The sequence below is a fragment of the Montipora capricornis genome, chromosome 7 (genome assembly GCF_036669925.1).
Source record: "Montipora capricornis isolate CH-2021 chromosome 7, ASM3666992v2, whole genome shotgun sequence".
Lineage (NCBI taxonomy): Eukaryota > Metazoa > Cnidaria > Anthozoa > Scleractinia > Acroporidae > Montipora > Montipora capricornis.
In genome coordinates this window covers 44,472,274-44,494,773 of record NC_090889.1, presented here as the reverse complement: position 1 = coordinate 44,494,773, position 22,500 = coordinate 44,472,274, and the positions used below count along the sequence as shown (strand labels likewise).

General features: G+C 38.8%; 1 protein-coding gene across 1 annotated transcript in view; it reads right to left on the bottom strand.

Annotated features, from left to right (window-relative positions):
* LOC138058011 (probable serine/threonine-protein kinase pats1) overlaps positions 1-16,903 on the bottom strand; it is a 42,177-nt gene extending 25,274 nt beyond the window's left edge. Inside the window, exons 1-3 of the mRNA XM_068903904.1 lie at positions 16,525-16,903; positions 16,329-16,408; positions 12,641-12,722 (exon numbers count right to left, since the gene is read on the bottom strand). Of these exons, the coding sequence (XP_068760005.1) occupies positions 12,641-12,662 (22 nt within the window). The 5' untranslated portion in view covers positions 12,663-12,722; positions 16,329-16,408; positions 16,525-16,903. The remainder of the gene's footprint in view (positions 1-12,640; positions 12,723-16,328; positions 16,409-16,524) is intronic.
* Between the last annotated feature and the right edge of the window lie 5,597 nt (positions 16,904-22,500).

Genomic DNA, 22,500 nt, shown 5'->3' with positions numbered 1-22,500 from the left:
TTCGGAAGGTTGAAAATTTTATTCGCTTTTCATTTGGGTTCATTACACTGCACTGTTCTCAACCTCCATTGGAAGAAGAGGCCAGATCAGATATAGAGAATCAAATCATTGAAATGAGATGTACATCTCGCATCCAATGGAACTTTTCTTACATTGAAGGTTCTTAGAAAAAATGGAAAACTTCAGTTGTTGACTTTGTTATGCAAATACTTAGCTTAACGTTTATGATGAAATAAAAAAAAAATGTTGTGATATAAAGCTTGACCATCCTCTACAGCCTATTACTTGTAGCACTTAAAAGTCAGTTAACAAAAATGACACCTTTCTCTTGAAGTTCCTTCTGAAGTACAAGTACCTTAACATACCACTACATAAGGAGTTTTTTTTTCCGTAATTGCTCAGCCCACAGTATTAATTACAGTGGCGATTATTATTTGCTTATTGAAGCCACAGTGATCAAGTGTTTGAGACTTCAAAGGTTGGTTGACTGTATGAGTTCTGGCCCCAGTTGTTTGAAGGGTGGATAGTGCTATCCACTGGATAAATCACTATCCATTGGATAACTCAATTGGTTTTGGTAGTGTTTATCTGCTGGATAGTGATTTATCTGGCCCCAGTTCTAAAGGTGGATAACGCTATCTACTGGACAAATCACTATACAAGTTGGAAAGTGCAGTCGGTTCCACTATTACTTATCCACTGGATAGTGATTAATCTCCAGGGCTGATAGCACTATCCATGATTTGAACAACTAGGGCCTGGTGGGTAGCACTATCCACTTTTTGAACAACTGAGGCCAGGTCTTTATCCAACCTCTCTTCTCTGCCTCCTTTGTTTTTGAGGACAAAGGAGGCAGAGAAAAGAGACCCTTGGAATGAGGTTGGTCTTGATCATGTCTCAGTTTTCTCTAACTTTAATCCATGTTGCCTCTCTACATGTACCCCCATACAACTTAATACTGACAAATGTTTGATAGACTTTGTAACAAATTCTGTGATTGGTTAGCATCCCATTTAATGGAAGTGACTGCTTAATCCATTGACACCTCAAACACCCTAGGATGACCCCAGTTGACGACTAGAATCTCCCTGGCATCAGACAGAGTAAAATCTGTCAGGTCTCACTCCCAGGGGTCAATGGGTTAAAGGGGATCAGTGATACCCCTTGTTACTCTACAGAAAACAGAGCTAAGTGCTGCCATCAGTGAACTACCTGGCTCATTTAGTTTCATTATCTAGACACAGACTTTATGCTTTTACAGTGTGTTTAGGAGCAACTTTACAGCAGGCTATATTTCCGATAAATTTTAACTATTTTGTGAAACAAAAGGAGAAGGTAGGATTGCACACTGTGCAGTATTTCTGGTCACTTGAGAACGTATTCCACACATCCCCTCAATTTAAATTTTGTCAGTTGACGGTTAAGTTGTCAGTAAATTGTACTGTCTATTTTGAAGTCAGACTGACTTCTTCATGTTGGTATGTACAGTTGTCAGCAATTTCTGATGTAATTTATTTTTTATGCCAACAAAAGAAATGTTTAGGTTCAAGGTTTGTAGACAAGTATCCGTTCCTGTTTGGAGTGTTAAAATCAACAGTCTTAGGCTTTTTGCATTGCTAATCAGAGAGTTGAAGAGAAAAGTACCATTTCAAAACTTGTATGGTGCTGGCCACCCTATGGAAAGCCTTTGGCAGTGACGAAAGGATGACATTATTTGGGGGGTAAGATGGGAAATGAACATTCTCTGGATAATATACAATGTGTATATAATATTGTTACATCCAATCTGTCAAGTTTGATGGTTCAAAATAAGTACTGACCTCCGCTTATCTGTAAAAATGGAATATAAAGTGCAGTAAGGATGACTAGTCTTAACCTCATGAAGAACTTTTGGCTTTTGCAGTTTTTATTTTGCTTAATACATATTTTCATTGACCTTTCGGTGTGCATCTCTCTGCTCTCCCAAAGAAATTTGACAACGTTACTTGAACGATTATGTGAATTAAACAGTTTTAAGTGGGGATGTTCATATGCTGTGCCCAGAGACCAACGATTATGAACAACAGCTTTTCATTATTGTTGACAATGAGGTTCTTCTGGAAGTAAGTTCATACAAACAGAGTCTTTCTGCTATGTTTGGGGTACATTACATGGTTAACCTAGAGTATCTAAGAAAGCCAACATGTCTGAGTATGTATTTAGCATTCATCAAAAAAAAATGCCTTGTATAGAAAAGATGTCTCTACTCTTTTAGCTTAAAGTTAACAGCCTCTTATTACATGTATTAATTAACAGTTGCACCACCACAGGAGCTTGAACTAACCTACATGCAGGGGTTTTATTAGAAGCTGAGACCTGGGTACTAGCACCCGTCTACACTGAGTACAGTACCCACCATTGCTCAAAGGAGGTCTCACGATCAAAAGCCAGACTATATATAGGGGTGCCCTCTCACTCTGTCACAAGGTCCCTTCTACTTTAAAACTTAATGGAAACCCTGACACGTAAACACACCTGAGTCCATTTCTTGATTTGTCGTACAACAGGTGAGAAATAGAACAGAACATGACCATGTCAGGCAAGGCTCAGGCAATTAACTCATACCATGTCAAACCATGTTATGTTATGTAGTCATTTGTACTATTACTAATGTGGTCAATTAAATTGTCACACTGGAAAGTTTTCACAGGGCTGCCATAAAGAACATTCACCTGTACCAGCTATTAACCCTGAGCTCACATTGTGAAGGAAATGAAAACTAGAATCAGTTTTTGATATATTGCAGGTGAAAATTTAATGACAGCCCTGTTTAATGCTGGTTTTTTGGGTGTGTTCTTTGAATTAGAAGTGATGTAAGGAAAATGGACAGTGATATATTTTAATTACAAAAATTGTTTTTGTGTAACACTTTTCATTTATTTAATTTCACTCACTTTAAGATCTACACCATCCCCTCAAGAGAATTTCTTTTGCATGTTAGTTTGTACTTACAAGCGGTTTTCATTTCTCGGGATTTATCTCATTCTCTAAATAGTTTGGCTGATTTTTTCGTACTGCATATATTTTTCGAAATCATTCGTGTTTTTAGGCATTTTAGTTTCAGAAATTTGTATTTGTTCTGCAACATTAATTATCTTAGTGAAATTTAACAGAGTTGTTTTTGTGATTATGGCTTGTATGTAGTGCCTTGTGTATGTATGTACAATGTATATATATTTCCTAAATTTGGAAAGCACATTATATGTTCATGGAAGAATAATTTTGAAAAAATCAACATGTTTATCCAACTAGAAGTATACATCGCTATTCAAGAATTCTCATTATTTGGTGGAGAACAGTCATTTTCTGTTTATACAAAACAATGAAAAGCAGCAAAATGATACTTCCCTCAAGACCTCTACTTCTTTAGAACAGCAAGGAAACTCTTACCCAAAGAACTCATCTTCTTTTGAAAAGAATCGTAAACCTTCTTTGGTGACGAAGAATCTAACGTGAAAGATCCTTCAACGAAGACATAGTTTTATGATTAAAAGAATGATTTATTCTTTTGGAAAGAATCTCGTGTTAGAGTCTGGTGCTTCGCTCTCTTTCATTTTCCACGATACAAAACAAAGACAGTCTTTTAACATTTGAAACTAATCCCGGATCAGTGCATTCAGCAGCGACACAATCTGCTTTACATTTCCACGTTACACAAAATCCCAGGCAACAATTGACAACACAGCCCTTTGGTAACATATTCAGCACAGATTTTTGTCCAGGCATATCGCTCCAACGCGTCATATTGTTCCTTTTTCAGTTCTAGGTTGAGATATCCTAATTTTCCTAAAGAAAATTACATGCCATCGTGAAACAAATCCTCCACTCTCTTCGCCATTTTGGCGTTACGCCTACGCCTGCGCAATGGTTTTCATGACAAGAATCTTGATATTCGAAAACGGATTATCCCAGAGTCTCTCGCAACCCGACCCGCTGATCGAGGGGAACGAAGACTCTGGGAACGAGATTGATAAGAAATCCGAGTATCTCGAGATGCGCAGAACGTATGCGCAATAACAATAGTAGGCACCGTCCTTAAATGCATACTAGAGAGTTGAATTGCGATTAACTATGCTAAATTACGTCTTCGCGCAATCTGAGTGACCTTTAAAATAACTGTCTCTACACCCGAATGAAAATTGATGACGTAGTGGAGAGTTAAATTTTGTATTTAAAAGAAGGATTATCGGTCGATTTATCAAACTCTCAATTGCATAACCAATCACACCATGAATTATGAATTATGAATTAGGATTGTGATGGTTTTCTGACTTCTAGGTCAGTTCGTTTTTCGATGAAAACTGTAGAGCACATAGAAATTTCTTTCCAGTACAACTATTATTTTAAGAGGGGTCGAGGTAGATGCAAAATCGATGGCTTTCGGTCATAAATTGTACAGATTCATCAAAACAGTTGTTACATAATTTTGACGCACCGTTTCCTCCTAATGTAAACAGATCTACTCTCTTTGTCCAGAAGATTAGTAATATTAGATCAAAATTTAAGCAATGTACTTTTCAGGATTGTGAGAATTGTAACCCCCCAGAGAACCTACATACAAACACGCCGTCATTTAATTGTTTTAAACCTCTTACTCAAAATGGGGTCTACAATATCACCATGGAAATGGCCAAGAAATCATATCCTCTCTATCCGATGCCATCACCTCTGGTTGTTAAATGCTTAGATGTCCTTCTACAAGTCATGACTAAAATAGTGAATCTTTCGCTTGAAAGTGATCATTTCCCTTCAGCTTGGAAAGAAGCCATAGTCCTGCCAATTCTTATTATAAGAAACCTTATCTCGAACTTGTCTGCAAGAACTACCAGCCTATCCTTAACCTTTCTTTTATTTCTAAAGTAATTGAGCGAGCTGCACTTCTTCAACTAGAATTTAAAATCATATGGAAAGGACGAACATGCTCAGGCCAATACAGTTCCTTTCATTATTCACTTTTGTATAATACGCCAATTAATATCAATGCATAATAACCAATACTAATCCTAAGCTGCCCCTAATTTTTCTCTAGGCTTAATTTCTTCAATTCATCCGAATGCGTATTCAACCTAGGTAAAATGAGGATCACCAGTTTAAACCTAGGCAAAAATGGATTCAACCTGAGAACGGATTTTACAGGCATCATATACACAACCATTGTTCACTATGAAAGGTCTTAATCAGAACAACTTTCGTACAAGAGCAATGGGCTCATATCTATATGTTTTCTACGACTTAAACAAAACGGGTCTCTCTCCCTAAGCCTGTCAAGTGCTATTTAATAGGTGCACGATGAAGAGATAAGCGTTTCCAAGAAACACTCTTAATCTGGGTATAGGACCCCCTGTTTCAAATGATCAGCCGATAGGATCTTGGGATCTGGTATCGCGTCATTTCAAGCTCAATACGTCAACAAAGTGGAGAGCCTCCTCGTAGGCCACGACAATCTGTACATTTCTAAAACCTTTATTTTATTAAAGCTCATAATTGTTTTTGATTGACATAATACGTATTCTTTTTCTTTTTTTAAAGCATATTTTACAGGCAAATTTTGCTCTGAGAGTGCCAAAACTCATGGACAGGGCTCACTTCGAATAGATATCAAATAGTGGTTTGTCAAAAAACGACAGCCAAACATGTACAAAGAAGATAAAAGGAATGCCAGCAGGTGGAACGCACATATTTAGGCATTTATGAGAAATCTCATTAATTCAGATATAGAAGACTGGGCATGAAAAAATCAATAGTTATTTTGCTAGGGCAACATTAACAGAAAAATGGATATTAGTTGTGATTTAGACACAGAAGACCACCTGTCACCAAATATCCAAGCCGGAAAGGAGAGCACATTAATATTAGAGGCAGAATAAAGTGAACATTAAAGCAAAAAAAGCCCAACTGTCTCAGTGTGGAAACCACAAATTTAATATGACAGATACTGTTTTTACTGAAGCACTTCTACTTCCTTTTACGCGGATTTTGTCTGGAAGCTCAAACTTCGTCACTGATAAGTGCTAACAACGAAGGTTTATATTTTGGACAGTTAATGTGCTCTGCAGGATGTTAGCATGGTAACAGGTCTAGGTTAAAACAAGGCCTAACGGATGCTTATTCTTCATTTATACAAATGTTACTCATTAGTTTTTTTTTTTTGAGCAGCATTTGCTTACTTAAAATGATAAAATAAAACTATGTTTAACAGCTGTTGTCATAGAATTGGTCATAATTCTTTCATAGACGTTTTTTAGTTTTCCCAATGCAATGCAATCTCAACCGCAGAGCTCCTCTTTTTACGGAGGGAGAAAAGAGCTCTGGGGAACCCTGACACAAATTGTCTTCTCCTTGGTTTTCTTGAAGAACAAACAAAAGCGTCTGTAATTGGTGCATTCATGTTAGCACGGGTAGTGAGCAGGCGACGTAAGGTTAATATAGCCCATTTTTGGCTATAAGAACTCGACGGGGCATGTTCTCCTATGGGTCGATCCGAGGCTCTGGTGACGAGAATTAGCCAACAGTTGTTGGTCTCAAATGTTTGAGCAAATGCGCATGCACCACACTTTGCTGGGTTCCCCTGAAAGATTTTCACTTCATTAAAAATATAAGTAACAGAGCATTTTTGCGATCAGAATCATATAAGCAGAATCAACGAGGTGATTTGTTTATTCGAAGCTACTATTCGTGTTTTGTACAATGAAAGCGTTTGACAACGTCTGACTGAACCACAACAAAGTTATTACAGAGTATATGCTGTCGGTCAAATTCTCTCTCAAGTTGAATCCGTTTTTACCTAGGTTAAATAGGTGATCCTCATTTTACCTAGGTTGAATATGCACTCTACCTAGTTTAGAGCAACTATCAACTCCCTCAAAAGGACTGAAAACACCAATACCTTACCTCAAGAACTGTCGTACGCATATCAACACATATCCTTAATGTTTCGTATCATCTTATCTGTTTCTGTAATCAGATACTTATCCATTCAGTCTCAACGTTACAGCATAGTAAGGGAACAAAGAACTGCACTATGCACTTGCTAACCGGTACTCGAACTCGAACCCTTCAGATCTATAGTCCTGTGCCACTACACTACAACGACGAGCATGCTCAACCTAACACCGTTCTTTTCATTATTTACTTTCATATAATAAGTCAATTGATATCCATGTTTATTATATGGGTCTGTCTCACGAGGACTGGGAAGTACAAAATTCACGAATTTGATTGGCTAAAATCGATAATGACCGCGGTCTAGATTTTCCCATCTAGACCGGCATCTAGACCGGTAATGTTTTGCGGTGAAAAGATGCAAACTAAAATATTTATTTATGGAAGTGCCAAACAGCATGATGACAAAAGAGAGGATGACGAGCAAACTTTGACAGAATTAAGTTCAGCTCATCGCCACTCATCGCCGTTCGCAAGCAAAATGTCAGTTAGTACAAACCAGTTACATTAAACGAATTAAATTGTTCTTGTTTGGCCATATAATAAACATCTTATTAACCGAGCTAGGTCGGTCTGTATGGGAGAATCTTGACCTCGGTCGCTGGTACAGACCTCACTGCGTTCGGTCTGTACTGGCGACCTCGGTCAAGATTCTCCCATACAGACCTCCCGCTCGGTTGATAAGATGTTTATTATATGGCAAAACCAAAACTAATCCTAACCTGACCCTATTTTTTCTCTAGGCTTCATTCAGGCTTCAAAAAAAGTTCCTTCAATTCATCTGAGTGCGTATTCAACCTACAATACTCGTCACTTTCACCATGGTGAACCGTCGGTGACTTGAAAGATAAACAGTTCATTTCTTTAAACAAACGATTCACCAAGCCGCAATAGCAGGAAATGTTACGGGATTTTTTTTTTAATTTCACATTTACAAACTAGTTTAGAGTACGGCCTTGGGATAGGATGGCTCTTATGCCTGGAAACTCTTTCCCCCTTACATTATCGAGCTAAAGTATGTCTTGTGAATCGCACAGTGAATCGTTGACAATCACTTCTCAATTTGCGTACATTAAGTCACTTTTAATTTAATCATCCTGTAAATTCATCTCGAGTTGGTACAAGCTCCATATCGGCACGACTCGGTATATTTATCAAATATGCACCGAAACCTCACGAGATGTCAGCGACGCCACCTCTCTGGCGTTATTCCCTTTGCTAACCATTCTCACACTTTCAAATGCCAACATCAGTACCAGTTATTTCGCTCGATTCTCGTCTCGAATAAGCCCCCCAGTTACTGTTTTCACAAAATGAGGGGACGGTTTCCCTCCGCTGAAAAAAACGTCTCTCCCTTTCGTTTCCTGAGAGTTTTTACGTGTTTTTCACTAAAATGCATGGAAGAGGACTTGGGCTAGTTGTGCATGCGCCTTATGATTAAAGTGATGTCAGATTTCTATTGAAAAGTTACTCCAAAGAACCATTCATGCAGCATTTGTATGGCTCTCGACTAAAAAGCTTTCTTATCAACCATTGTATTTCTGTAGTAACGGTGATTCCCTGGTTTTGCACTGCGCAACCCTACAGTGCATAATTTCTTGCGTCAATGGCACGCGCAGTAGCGCGGGCACATAAGTAAAATGGCGGATTTTCTTTGACAGGCAGCTTAATCCGTCAAGGAAAGGCTTTTTCTCGTGAACGAGTACGGTGGCTCCCATTTTTTTTTTTATTTCATATATTTTCTGAAAACGGTGTCTTCATTGAGTAGTGAAAACAATTTCATAAAATTGTACCGAAGGAGCCATTTAGAGTTCAACAGCCCACACTCAAGTTAAATCTATTTTGGAGTACTCACAAAGGCATCCAAATAAATTTTTCAGGTACGTACTTGAATGAACCATAGAATGACACCAGGCCCTTTGTGATACAATGGATTTCACTTAGAAAATCGAGCTAAATTTGTCCAACATTGGAGGTGCGCGGCAATCATTGTCAAAGTGGGGAGCTTTTTGAGACGCGGACCTCAACAACGCGTTGCAAGCTAAAGTGTGGCATTACATTTTTAAAAAAATTCAGACCAATTGTTTAGATTCAGTCGAAAAATAACTTATTTTAACGGGTAATCATGTAATTTCTGTCGGATTAATGAATTTAAAGCAAGACATTTCAGGGATTTCTGCGGAAAAAAGGGAGAAATGTCAAAAAAGTACATCAAGATACTACGAGGAATTTGAAAATTGCTTCCTTAAACAGGAGAGATCTTTTCTTATATATTTAGTCGGAATCTCAAAATCGTGTTAAAATTGAGCAGAACGAACTCTTGTTTCCCTTGGATGCCCACATTTTCTAAGAGCAAATCAATGGATCCACTTTACCTCGAGATTTTGGGACGTCGTAACTCGGAAATAATAAGGAATAGATTCTTCAAAGCATTGCGACCGACACCCTTTGAATTTCGGAGCCCCAAAAACACCCAAAGAAGTTTCCGAATTTCGGAACCCCAAAAACCACCCAAAGAAGTTTCAGAATTTCAGAACCCCAAAGCCACCCAAAGAAGTTTCCGAATGTCATTTACCTTCAAATCTCGTTATTAAAAGATCGATTAAAACAATTATGACTTAAGTCGCAGCAATTTCCTAAAATTCAAGAAAACATTTTTTTTTATTAACGGTATGACAAACAGAAAACTGCGGTTAGTTGCTCAATGCAAACCCAAATGATTGCTGGCGAGCCTTAGCGAGGCAGCAGCCAATTCTTCATATGAGCGAATATAATCAAAATTTGTGGGATGAAAGATCGGAAGCATGCGCAGTCGATTGTGGTGTTATCATGTCTATAATCCGGGGTATTGATACCAGTGATGACGTCGCATGCACGTGGAAGAGAATCTCAAAGGCCTCACAGCCGTCGAGTCGAGTACCAGTGGGTCGTCATTGATCATCATTCAACCCGTACATGTTCAGTCTTTGAACCTCTTACATTTGACCGTCGAGTCAAATTGTTCTTCGACGTCTTCAACCGTTGAGCGAAGAGAAAATCAGTTCTCGAGCTAGACAAAGGGCAGTCGTCCTTCTTTCCTCAGAGCCACGCACGATGAATGAAATTATTATTTTATGCAAATGCCAGTGGTAAAAAAAAAAGAGGCGTGTCACGCAATCGCGCGCTCTACTATTTCAAAGAAAAATAAGAGACTGCTCGCAGTCTATTCTCTTGACGTTTGTTCAGCTAGGCTCAGCATTTCTCAAAAGGTAACTCTTTTGCTGAAAAGGGGCCAGAAATTTCAGAAGATCAAAAAATGAATTGACATGCCATTGTTTTGAAATTATCCCTTTGCTTATAAAATAGTTACGCCTGCCTTAAACTAAAGATATGCACACCTTTCTTAGCTCTTTTAATACTTTCACGCACATTTCCGGTACCCTCTTGCTTCAAAAAATTTGCAGCTGTCAGTAAAAAAAAATGCCAGTCACTGCTCTCAGTTTCCACGCCAGCACTCACTGTCACACTGAAACTCCTAGTCTTAATCTATATGATAAAAACCATGTTTTTGGCAACCTGAAATCAGTTTTGTTTTAATTATTTTTAACTCAATTCTTAACCACTAGCTAGAACTGCAATGCTGGGTAGTTGTCACAGAAGTACACAACAGAGAAATAAGTTAAGTTTTCATGACAGAAAGAATGCTGCCGTTTGTCGCTTGCCACAATCATGGCTCTTAATCTTCTGAGTACACAAGTGAAACCGAGCGAATAAATTCGAACATCAGCCAGCATAGATTCAGTCCTATTGGAATCTGCAAATAGTTCTGGATATTTGTGTTTGCAGCAAATGGCATACTGACCATACTCTAAAAACGGTCACGCCAAAACGCAGACTGCAGACTGTGCAGACCGCGCAGACCAGGGGTAAAATATAGAGCGTTACCCTCAGGAGTACCCAACGAGAAAAATTTATAAAGTGATTGGATATCGCCTCCAGTAATATTTCAACAGTCACTAATTGTTTTTTGGTTGATTATTAACTTCTGTGGCAAAATTATATCCGCTCCTCAAAGCCAGCTAGAGCTAGGATTTAAAATACAATTTCCAGTCAGGATCTTTACTTTAAGAGCTTTTCCTAGCCAGGATATTTACCAAAAAGGCATTTCCCCAGCCGGGAATGTCTCTTTCTCCCCTTTTTTGCCAGCCAAAAAAATAACCAACATTTAGCCAGCCAGGAAAATAAATTGAGCCATTTTATCCAGGTGATACAAAAAAAATAACTCAACGAAAGCTTGGTGGTGTTTGAGCCATTTTCTTTGCTTATGACTTCGGTGTACATTAACGCGGGATAAAAATAACATTTCTACTCTCTTACTGGTCTGTGGAAAATATAAATCGTCTTTACTTCAATCCAAATGAGAGCAAAGTTGTGAGATCGGAAAAAATAAATTTAGAGTTGGTTTACTTGATTTGAACGCAAACTTAAGACTGACACCAGGACCCACAAACAACCACGTTTCCAGGGTTCCAAACACTGGTAACGAGATTGGATTCATCAAGAGAATGTCTGGAGAGCACATTCGCCAAACGTTTAACGCGTACTTACTCTTCTTCTGCCCCACCTCCCCTCCAAAAGCTCATAAATCTGAACTTTATCTAAAATTACGCGTTCTGCTATCACTAGAAAGCAACGAAAATTTCGATGAACATTGTGCACAACTCACTATCCAGTACAGACAAAATCAAGTGACCGCAAGGCGCATTCCAGTATCCAAAACAATGATAATATTTAAGCCGATACAGAAATGAAATAGGACAAAAGCATTGTCTATCCAGCGCCAATCAGATGCCTCGAAGACGCACGCTCTCAGTAGCGGTAGAAACTCCACGCCAGGAATGCAAAGTCTATTAATTATAATAGATATAAATAAAATTTGGAGTATAGGAAATCATATACCGAAAAAGCACGGAACGTCTATCCTTCATGATGAAGAACCATAAGTGATGCAGATGGAAACAAATGCCAGAAAGACACAGGCTATCGTTCATGATGAACTAAGAACAACTATGCGGTGCTTACGGACTCAAATGCCAAGAATGTCACAGATGTCACAGTCTTTCCTTGAAGATGAAGAATTATGCGGTGCATAAGAAATGAAATCGTGGGAAATCACAGTTTACACTTGAGTGATGAAAAACCAATATTCGGTGCGAAAGAAATCAAATAGGGAAAAGGTACAGTCTTTACTCAATGATGAAAACCAATTACGCGGTGCAGAAAAAATCAAATGCCGGGAAGGCTATCATTGACGATCATAAACAGTTTTACAATGCTGACCAAATGAAAGCTAATGAAATGACAAGAGGGCACAGTCTATCCTCGACGGTGAATAACAGCTCTGCGATGCAGACGGAACCTAATTGCAAGAAGGCAGAGTCTTTCCTAGCGACCAGAAACAATTATGCGGTGCTGAAGATTTCACTTGTTAGGAAAGCACAGTCTACAGATAATGATGAAGAATAGTTATGCGGTGCAGCAGAAAGCAAATGCCGGCAAGTCATGATCATGGTCTACGAATCCTTGACGATGAAAAATATTTATGGTGTGCTGTAGATATCATTTCCCGGGAAAGCACACCCTATAGAAAAAAGAACTTTACGGTCAATCGCCGGGATACCTGTCACTTTCCTTTTCTGCATACCGACTCCTCTTCATATTCAGATGAGGATCCATGTAGCCTTTGTTATGGCTTTTCATATCTAAAAATACAACCGTAGATTACTACATTATTATAACTGCATAATTATTACTCGCCAACTTGGATTTACTATCTATGCAGCCAAACTCTAGGCCGTAATCGCTCAAAAGTCACAAACGCTGCAAAGGCTTCAAAAGATAAAAGAGAACTGTTCACAGCAATCACTGCAAAAGCTTTGCTAAACCTGTAAAGACAATTTCAGAAAAAGGCCTTTTTTAATTAAGTCCAACTCCACCACGTAAAATCTTACATAACCGGGAAGCAATCGCTGCGAAAGCTTTACAGGATAAAAGACAACTGTTCACAGCAAAAGCCATAACTGGCAATCACCACAAAAGCTTTCAATTGCTAAACCTGTGAAGACAATTTCAGCAAAAGACCTTTTTTAAGTCCAACTCCACACATCTTACATAACCGGGAAGCAATTGCTGCGAAAGCTTTACAGGATAAAAGACAACTGTTCACAGAAAAAGCCATAACTGGCCAACACAGCAAAAGCTTTGCTAAACCTGTAAAGACAATTTCAGCAAAAGTCCTTTTTTAAGTCCACCTCCACACATCTTACATAACCGGGAAGCAATTGCTGCGAAAGCTTTACAGCATAAAAGACAACTGTTCACATAAAAAGCCATAACTGGCAATCACCGTAAAAGCTTTGCTAAACCTGTAAATACCATTTCAGCGATAGTCATTTTTTAAGTCCAACCCCACACATCTTACATAACCGGGAAGCAATTGCTGCGAAAGCTTTACAGGATAAGTCTGTTCACAGCAAAAGCCATAACTGGCAATCACTGCAAAAGCTAGTGTTAATGTCCAAAAATACAAAAAGCCCTCTAACTTCTGCAAGGTAAAGGTAACCTTGTTGGATGGAGCTCTTCAAACAGGAAACGAGCAAGGATTCCGTACTGCAAAATAAGAATTCTATGATAACAGATTAATTTCTCATTATTAATGAGCTGTGTTTGAAATGTAAGTGTCTAGTAACGCTTTTCAGTTTTAAGGCATAAATTTAATATTTTTTAATGAAAATTGGAGTCACTGGCTCTGCTCGCATTACACAAAATTTTGTTTGTTTTGCAACAAAAAAACTGTTAACAGGAAGGGCCATTTCTGATGTGAACGATTTTCTTGACCAAATCTCAAGGGTTCCTTCGAGAATATTTAAAGGCCTAAAAATGATTTGTCTGGGGACAAAATCCTTTGTCGATGGTCGAGGTTTTAACTTGATAGTGTTATCCATCTGTCTTTGCTACCTTTACATTTACAAGCTCTGGACAATTTCATTTCGTTCGTGCTTAGGTGCAATTGACATATTTGTCTGCCGAATAAAATTTAATATTTTTTGCGATAAAATGTAAAAAGTGTGTAATAAAACACGAACATAATAGTCATGGACGTCATACCCTGCAGGCAGAGTCTCTTTCGATCTTCCCAGATACGTCGGGAAGAGGAAAGAAGATGGTTCTATGTTAGACAAAGTAAATGGGATTTAATGCCGCTTTTTTTCGCAGTGAGAGGTCATGACAGGCATATTTATTTTCTGTGGTTTTGTTCCTGGTTGGCAGGATTTGCCTTACCGATATTTATTTTAATTGATAAACAAAATGTTCTTGAAAATTAACTTAAGGCCGTGACAGTAATTTTTTATTATAAATGAAATAAAATTAGCAACTGCTTGTTTGAGCTGGGTAACCTATTGAAATACATCGTTGTCTTGCTGGTTACGAACGCTACCACTTGGACAGGGTGAGAACCCCGGGGAAGGGGGACACTTTGACCACAAAAAGCCGAAACAAGAGTCGAGGAATACAGTCAAGAGACATTGTCTTATGTTTAACGAGTGAAAAATGCAAGCTGTTTTTTCCAGAAAAAAAAATGTTACCTTTATAACCGGAAATTCACGCATACTACCTCATGAAATGATAATTTGGTCCTGCTGAATAGCGAACCCAAACGCGTTGCGCATAGTGACAGTTACCTGTCAAAATCTGTCAATCAAAGAGCCGCGTAAACAAGCTAACGATCCGGCTCTCCACTTATTTCAAAATACAATTCCTTTTTTTGTTACATTTCCCAGTTCCTCAACCAGGAACCGATAGGATAAGCTGGAGTGTTCTCACGCTTTAAGAATATGGCAATAAATCGTGTTTGCCCGTCGGCAACATGATCAGCAACATTTCATCGCCTCCTCCTTTTCTGAACAGATCTAAGGTGCATTCCCTGACAGTAACTTCGTCTCTTCTGCATAAATATAGCGAGAATGAATTCAAGAAAAATCGTGCAACAAGGTTCGTCCCCGACCAGTTTTGAAACCTGCAACGGCTATCTTGAGGAGAGAAGCGGACTATACTCCAGGTTCAATTTCACAGTGAAAGCAAATTTCACGCTAGAAAGAATTTTCAGCTAGTAAATATTACACACTAGTAAAAACACAGCCTTTAATAGTCTATTTTTTCCAGTCTTGACCTAGGCCACATTTTGTCACTAGTACCTTTTAATATTTTCTCTTCCGGAACAAATTTTGTTCGTATAAAAACTATCCGGCTGCCGGCCGTTCCTTTCCGTTGCCATTTGTGCGTATTGATTACTGTACTCGCACCGACATCTAACTCTGTCCATCCAGCAACAACATAGTAGTATTATCGAAGACTAAGACATTCGTTTGGCCTTATGAACTCGTTTGCTCCCTTTGGGTATAAAAGGAACTTCTCGCAAATTCTTGACTGCTGGGAAATACTGGAAATAGAACATGAATTTTGCCTCTTAAGGACCAGAAAATCTACTTTTGCAATAGTAACGCAAAAAGTACTTTTATGGTTCTTTCAGTTATTATGGCTCGTTCCAATTTGTCCGAGTTAGACTTTATTTCGCAAACTAAGAATAGCATACAAATATTCTGTAGATGTAACATACAAATATCAAATAACAAACATCCCTGCAACACTTGATCCTCGTTTAATAACAAGTTTTCAAGGGTGTTGTGCCAGAGTTTGACGATTAGCATGTGAACAGGCTCCTTGTAAAAGAAAAGGCAAGCGAGAGAAAACAAGGCTTTGATACTTAGGCAGTTCTAATCCCGAAGTGTGCCTAGATGTATCTGTTAAACCAATACACCAAACAGACAAAAACATCTGAGGTCAATCGAAAGACACGCCTTTTGTCAGAATGGTTGTCCAGAATGATGCCAGCAAAACACTTCAGAAGAAAAATCGCTCTGATTAGGCAAATGTTCTTTTTTTTTTCTTATTATTTTCCATTCTAACTGATCGTCTATAGCAGATAAGTAACAAGACTAACCACATCTATTTGGGGTGGTTTTAGCTGCAAGAACGGTTCGCTTCGATTTTCTTAGAGAAGCCGATATTTCTGGAAATCAAGACACGAACGCGAGGGCTATATTTTCGCGAATATGGAACTACACATATTACTCCGTTTACCATTCTATTTGCTGCTGGCATTTTGTCGAAACGAAATGACTGAAAGGAAACGACCTTATGTGCCACAGTCAAACAAAAGTGTTTCTGAACAGTCATGGTTTAATGAAGGTGCATGCCATTGTCGAGATCAACATGATCAACATGATAAAATCAAAAGGCGTTCTTACCGGCTGGACATACTTTTATGATGATCTCTTAACCAGGCTACTGGAACAGTGACCCTGCCCGCTGCTGACTGAAGGATGCACTAAAGATGGTTCACAAAATACAAAAGACAGTTGAGAGGGTCCATAAAGAAACTTATCAAAACCTGCAAAAAGACATTCAGATAAAAGCAAGGACATAGATGAAAAGATTACTTACCTAGAAATCAGCAGAGTTTGGATGTAGCAAAAATTGTCCAAAACCCGTAAAAATTTAGTTGCATCACCCAAACTAGAGGCACAAAACAACGACCGCGACGATAACCGCCACTTCTGAGATGGAATATCCGCGCGCAATAAATAAAATGAGTTGTCTGTCTAAATCCCAACATTGACACCATAACAAAAGACAGGGATGTTTAAAAAAGAAATTGCATTGTTTGCTGACAGCGTTTTAATGACTGACGCATTCAGTTAACATTTTGTACACGCCTTTTTTCACTTTCAAATTTCCATCAATTTAGTGACAATTTTATACACGCCCTCGACTTTGCACTATCCTGCGGTGCACCTTAGTTATCACTCACAGCCAGCGCTATGTTCTTTGAACTTCCTGACTAGGTGTCATTTTACTTCTCCAGCCAAAATTAACCAGAGCACAATTTCAAAAGCCGCAGGAAGCCAGAAGGGAAGTGATTTTTTTTTTCTAGCCAGCTTCGGTATTCAAAGGGTCGACCACAGCAAGAAAAACGTTTCGGCACAATTTCCAGCTAGAGTTTCTCATCCATTATTTAGTAACCAGCCAGCAAATTCTTAGCCTGAGGAGCGGATATTTTGAGGAGCGGATCCGTTGGGTACTCCTGTACCCTCACTATTATTGAGAGCTAACCGTAAACAGGCTAACTTCAATGTTATTTAGGCCTAATTAGGCTAACCGAATATTATTTAGGCCTAACTCAGGCTAAACAAATTTTCATTTTACAGACGGTCTGTACAGTCTGCAGTCTGCGTTTTTTAGTGTCCCCTCTAAAAATGCTGCTTTCGGGCCCCGCATCAACCAAAAAGCAACTATCAAATCAGATCAGTTTTTGTTTTAATTAATTTCAAGTTATTATGAAAGGGTGTCTACAAAACGAAGACCGAAGATCGAAGACCGAAGACCCAATAACGAAGACCTAAAATTTGCTGAAACGCATTGTTCGGCGCTAAAACAGTAAAATCGATAGGGTCTTCGTTTTGTAGAAATGCCCCCCTCAAACTACACAACAAAGACCCTCGCCAAAAAGCTTTATTTTACGCTTCGTTTTGTAGTTTGAGGGGGGCATTTCTACAAAACGAAGACCCTATCGATTTTATTGTTTTAGCGTGAAATAAAGCTTTTTGGCGAGGGTCTTCGTTTTGTAGTTTGAGGGGGGCATTTCTTCAAAACGAAGACCCTATCGATTTTATTGTTTTAGCGTGAAATAGAGCGTTTTAGCGAGGGTCTTCGATCATTATGCATTCGCATTCAAACACCGGATGACACATAGAAACTTGCCGCCCAGTTTAGTTCACATCACGTCGTTGAAATTCAATGCTACAATACGGAAAAATACCTCGTTTATCGTCCTGTGATAGCCCTGCTACTGTAGTGATCTTTTCATTCCACGTTTCGTTGATGGAATTAGCGAGGAGAAAGAAGCAGATTCGGTCTTGTCTCAGTTCTTGTAGCCCAGATCGGTTGTGTTTCTCGGCTCTTGAAAATTCGGATACTTTGAATATGGTGCGATGACAAGCAAGTCGCCATGATCGAGTTGCATCTATTGCGCTTTCAGTGGACAAACGAAATGATTGATTCAGGTATCCCACAGTTTTGTAGTTCAAGATGTTTCGATCAAAGTAAGCAATGGTGAGATGACAAAAAGGGAGTTCACTTTACCCCAGAAGTGACTAGCACATGGCATTTAGAGGATAAAGAAGACAGCGCGAACTCGAGTCATTAGTTCAGTCGATTTAGCAGAGGCTATGATTCCACTTGTTATTGAATGATCGTCAGTGCAGACCGCTATTGGAAAACTCCTCGCGAATTAGTTGGATGACATACCTGAGGTGAGTTCATACAAAGATGCGAATATATTCCCCTTCATTTAGAATAACAATGAAGAAAGAATTTCAGTTGTAAAGGCCACACAAGCCTACACATATGAAAGAATGAACTGGAAATTACAAGACAAGATCATGTTTGAGAGGCAACCATTTTGTTGAAAGTTCAAGATTAGATATACAATATTTTCAAGAAATGCTGTTATTTCAGATAATGGCGCCTAAATAAATTTTCATTGCAGAGAAACTAAGCAAGGAAGTGACAAAGCTAAATTTGCAGACCAGCTAAGAGAGAGAGAGAGCTGCTTTGTTTGGACGCAACCAGTAACATAATTATTTGCATTTTTATGTCAATATTTAATTATTTTTTCTTTAAAAAGGAATTTCACCCCTCAATCTGTTTAACTTGCGACCAAGCGTTGTTACTTTTAAGTGGCTGATAGAGAAAGTGGAAATATATATCAAAGCGTCTTATCGCAAGTTAAATGATGTAAAGAACTACCATGAAACACGTTTGTTTAAGTTGTACCGTCGTAGGTATAGTCAACAAGAATGTCCGCGGTCATTGACCCTTTTTTAGCGAAGAGCGCTAAAGGAAAAAGTGGAAACTGTTTTGAAAATATAAAGTGGTCTCTAAACGCATTCCAAGTTAGTAAACATCGTTTTTTTTTTGGAAGATAAGAGTTGAGGGGTCCGAAATTCGGAAGGCATTCTAAGTTAATTAAGTGGTAATCATCAGTGGTTTTTTTTTTTTGGAAAGAGTTGAGGGGTCCGAAATTCGGAAAACCTTTCAAGTTAAGTGGTATAATCATAGTTTTTCTCGGATAAGAGTCGTGGGTCCGAAATTCGGATGGCATTCCAAGTTAAGTAGTAATCATCGTATTTTTGTCGGATAAGAGTTGGGGGTCCGAAATTCGGAGGGCATTTCAAGTAAACTAGTAATTATCGTTTTTTACTCTGATAAGATGTGAGGGGTCCGAAATTCGGAAAGCCTTTCAAGGTAAGTAGAAATCATAGTTTTTTGTCGGATACGAGTTGAGGGTTCCGAAATTCGGAAGGCACAGTTTTAAGTAAGGTAGTAAGCATCGTTTTTTTTGTCAGATTAGAGTTGAGGGGTCCGAAATTCGGAGACCATGTCAATGTAAGTTGGTAATGATCGTTTTTGCATTGAAAAGTGTAAGTGTAAGTGTAAATCGTGACTCGTGTAAACTTGACGGAGACCTTATTTCTCTCCGATGGAACAGCCAACTTTACTTGGATTGGCAAAATTCCTCAGTGCGTTATGGTTGTTCTGCACAGAATTTCTCTAAAATGTAATCCCACAAATTAGTTTAGAACGCGTTCAACCGGAATTAAGCTGTTTTCCCTTTTAACTTGTCTTTTCACAACCACATTTATATTGCCAAGTATGTTTTCTCATTTAGACATGATTAGTATAAAAATTTGGCATCTCTTTCGGTTGCCGTCCGCGTCTCAAAAGCGCGCATGCTTAAGCTCCCTATTAGCTCAAATAGCTGACATGTTACAACACTGTGTGAAGTTTCATCGCAAATCTATGCAAAGCTCTATTCCTAGGGAATCACCTTAGGAGCCACCCCTCTTAAGGAAACTTCCCAGAGTAGGCCTTGGACTCGCTTTATAATTGAATCTCCATTTATGACGGTCGTTTGCGGTGGCGATGGTATGACTTTCGGTTGGCACATTTTGTCCTGATCCCTTTGAAACCTTTGGCTTCCGATTTGCTGTGGCTTTTAACTGCTGTGTAACTGCCTTCAGTGTAACTTGCCTTTTGTGATCATGTCAATTTTCAGCATAACTTGAATTTACACCTTTCTTCTGCTTTCAATACGTTCTGCAATTCATTGTGAAGAAGTCAAATTGCAGTCATTAGGCTTTTGTTTTCATCCCTGAGGATTGTAGCCTTTTCTTTCATAGTGGTGTATCAAGATTGCATCACTTTTTCCCTTGAGGGTGTCATTTTCACTCTTAAGAGATCAAACGGCTTTATTTGGATAAGATGCACTGGCTTTAGATTGAAGTTTTTCAATTTGTTGGCAGCAAACCCTCTTACTTTCGCCTCTATAAAGGAATCTATATCCTGATCTTGGAGAGGTGACTGCGACTTGATAAACTTCTCTTTTGCTTGCATATTTTTGCCCTCTTCTATCTAGTTCAGCTTTTATTTCTTCAGCTCTCAGGGTAGCGATATCCCTGTCATTTAGAAGGACTAAATCAGAGTCGCATTTTTCCACGAGTACCGCCAGTCCACAATTTACCTCTAGTTCCGGCGTCGATTTCATCTCTGGCTTCTTCAAACAACTGACATTCCTAAGCCCTCTAGATTTTTATTTGCTCCTTGAGGTTATATTCTTCTTCTCCTGGTTTACTTTCAATAACTATCATCTATCATTTTAGACATATACATTACACTTGGGTTGTTATTGTACAATAATAACTGACGCCGTGCGTTCACGAGAGAGGTTAACACGTTTACAGTGGTTATAGCTAACCATAGTTTGGTAACGTAATGTTAGTTTATAAAAGAAACTGTTTCCGCATAAACTACTAAGGTAAGAAAAGGACAACTGACAGTTTACGCGGGAATTCAGCTTTTTGCGTGTAAATGGTAAAAGCACTGTGGAAATACAGCTATTTTGCTCGAGAAGTCGAGGAATCCTAAGATCTACGCCAAGGAAAATGTCAGTCTAATCTTCCAACACTGTTATTATTAGGGAGACTGAGCGGCGCGTTTATGGTAAACGGCAGATCTTAAGCTATGCGGCTTTCGCTTGCTTTGGAACCGACATAACCTCATTTCTAGCCATTTTGAATATGTTTATTGACAGGGTGCCGCTAAACCGGTTTTTTTGTTCTGTTTTTCAAACTAGATTAATATATACTGACCAGAGTGGTTTCTCTTTGGTCGTTTATGACATCACATTTACGCCATTTGCTCCTTGCCTTTCTCATTGTTCTATTAGCTTTATAATTGCGATACCAGCAGGATGGTAAAACGCATCTCTCTTACAATATAATTTAACATTCAACCTCAGTACTGGCACCTCATTAATAAATAATAATAAAATAAGAGAAAAACACCTAACCGCGCACCGGTGGCTCAGTTGGTTGAGCACCGGGCTGTCACGCGGGAGGTCGTGAGTTCAACTCCGGCTGGACCAACACTCAGGGTCTTTAAATAACTGAGGAGAAAGTGCTGCCTTTGTAATTACATCTGCAAATGGTTAGACTCTCTAGTCTTCTCGGATAAGGACGATAAGCCGGAGGTCCCGTCTCACAACCCTTCAATGTTCATAATCCTGTGGGACGTAAAAGAACCCGCACACTTGTCGTAAAGAGTAGGGCATGTAGTTCCCGGTGTTGTGGTCTGGTCTTTCTGGTCTGGATAGGGTAGGGTGGAGCACCTCGCATAGAACCTCGAGTCCTGTTCGTGCTCCTTCCCTCTGGGCAGGTTTGCCCAGTAGAAGAGACAAACCAGATGTCTCGTAAAACGAATACCTAAATGTCCTGCCTCTTAATCAAACTCCTCTACCTGTCCTCAATACTGGTTTGATTAGCCCTCTTTTTTCAGCTCATAAACGTACGTGACGTGCACCTCATTAAAACTCCCTAGCCTCATAGCCGCAATCGTGAATCTTGAATAATTCTGAAGGGCGACCATTTTGAATATATGGATAAAATATGCCCAATCATCTGGAGTACATTACTTTTCATTATATTTCTACTGTTTATTCACGACCTGTGACGTAACCAATATATCTTTTTAAAGAAATAGAATTTTAAACCGGAACTAATCCCGTTTCTTGGCCTGGGTAAAAATTTATGAAATTGTTTGACGCTTAAATGGAAGTCAGAAAATGTTGCTGGCTTAATAGTTTTAATTATATGAACAGAAGTAGTAAATACCAAACCCTTGACATTTGGATTGTTACTTCCGTTTTAGAAACCGGCTGCAACCTTCCTCTTGTCATACACCACTGTACTAGTTATTACACAGAAACAACAAAACCAACATGACAATACCTCGATTTTGCGCTTCCAACTGCCGATATAATTCTGAAATTAAAAAAAAAAAAAAACGGGACGGATATTGAAA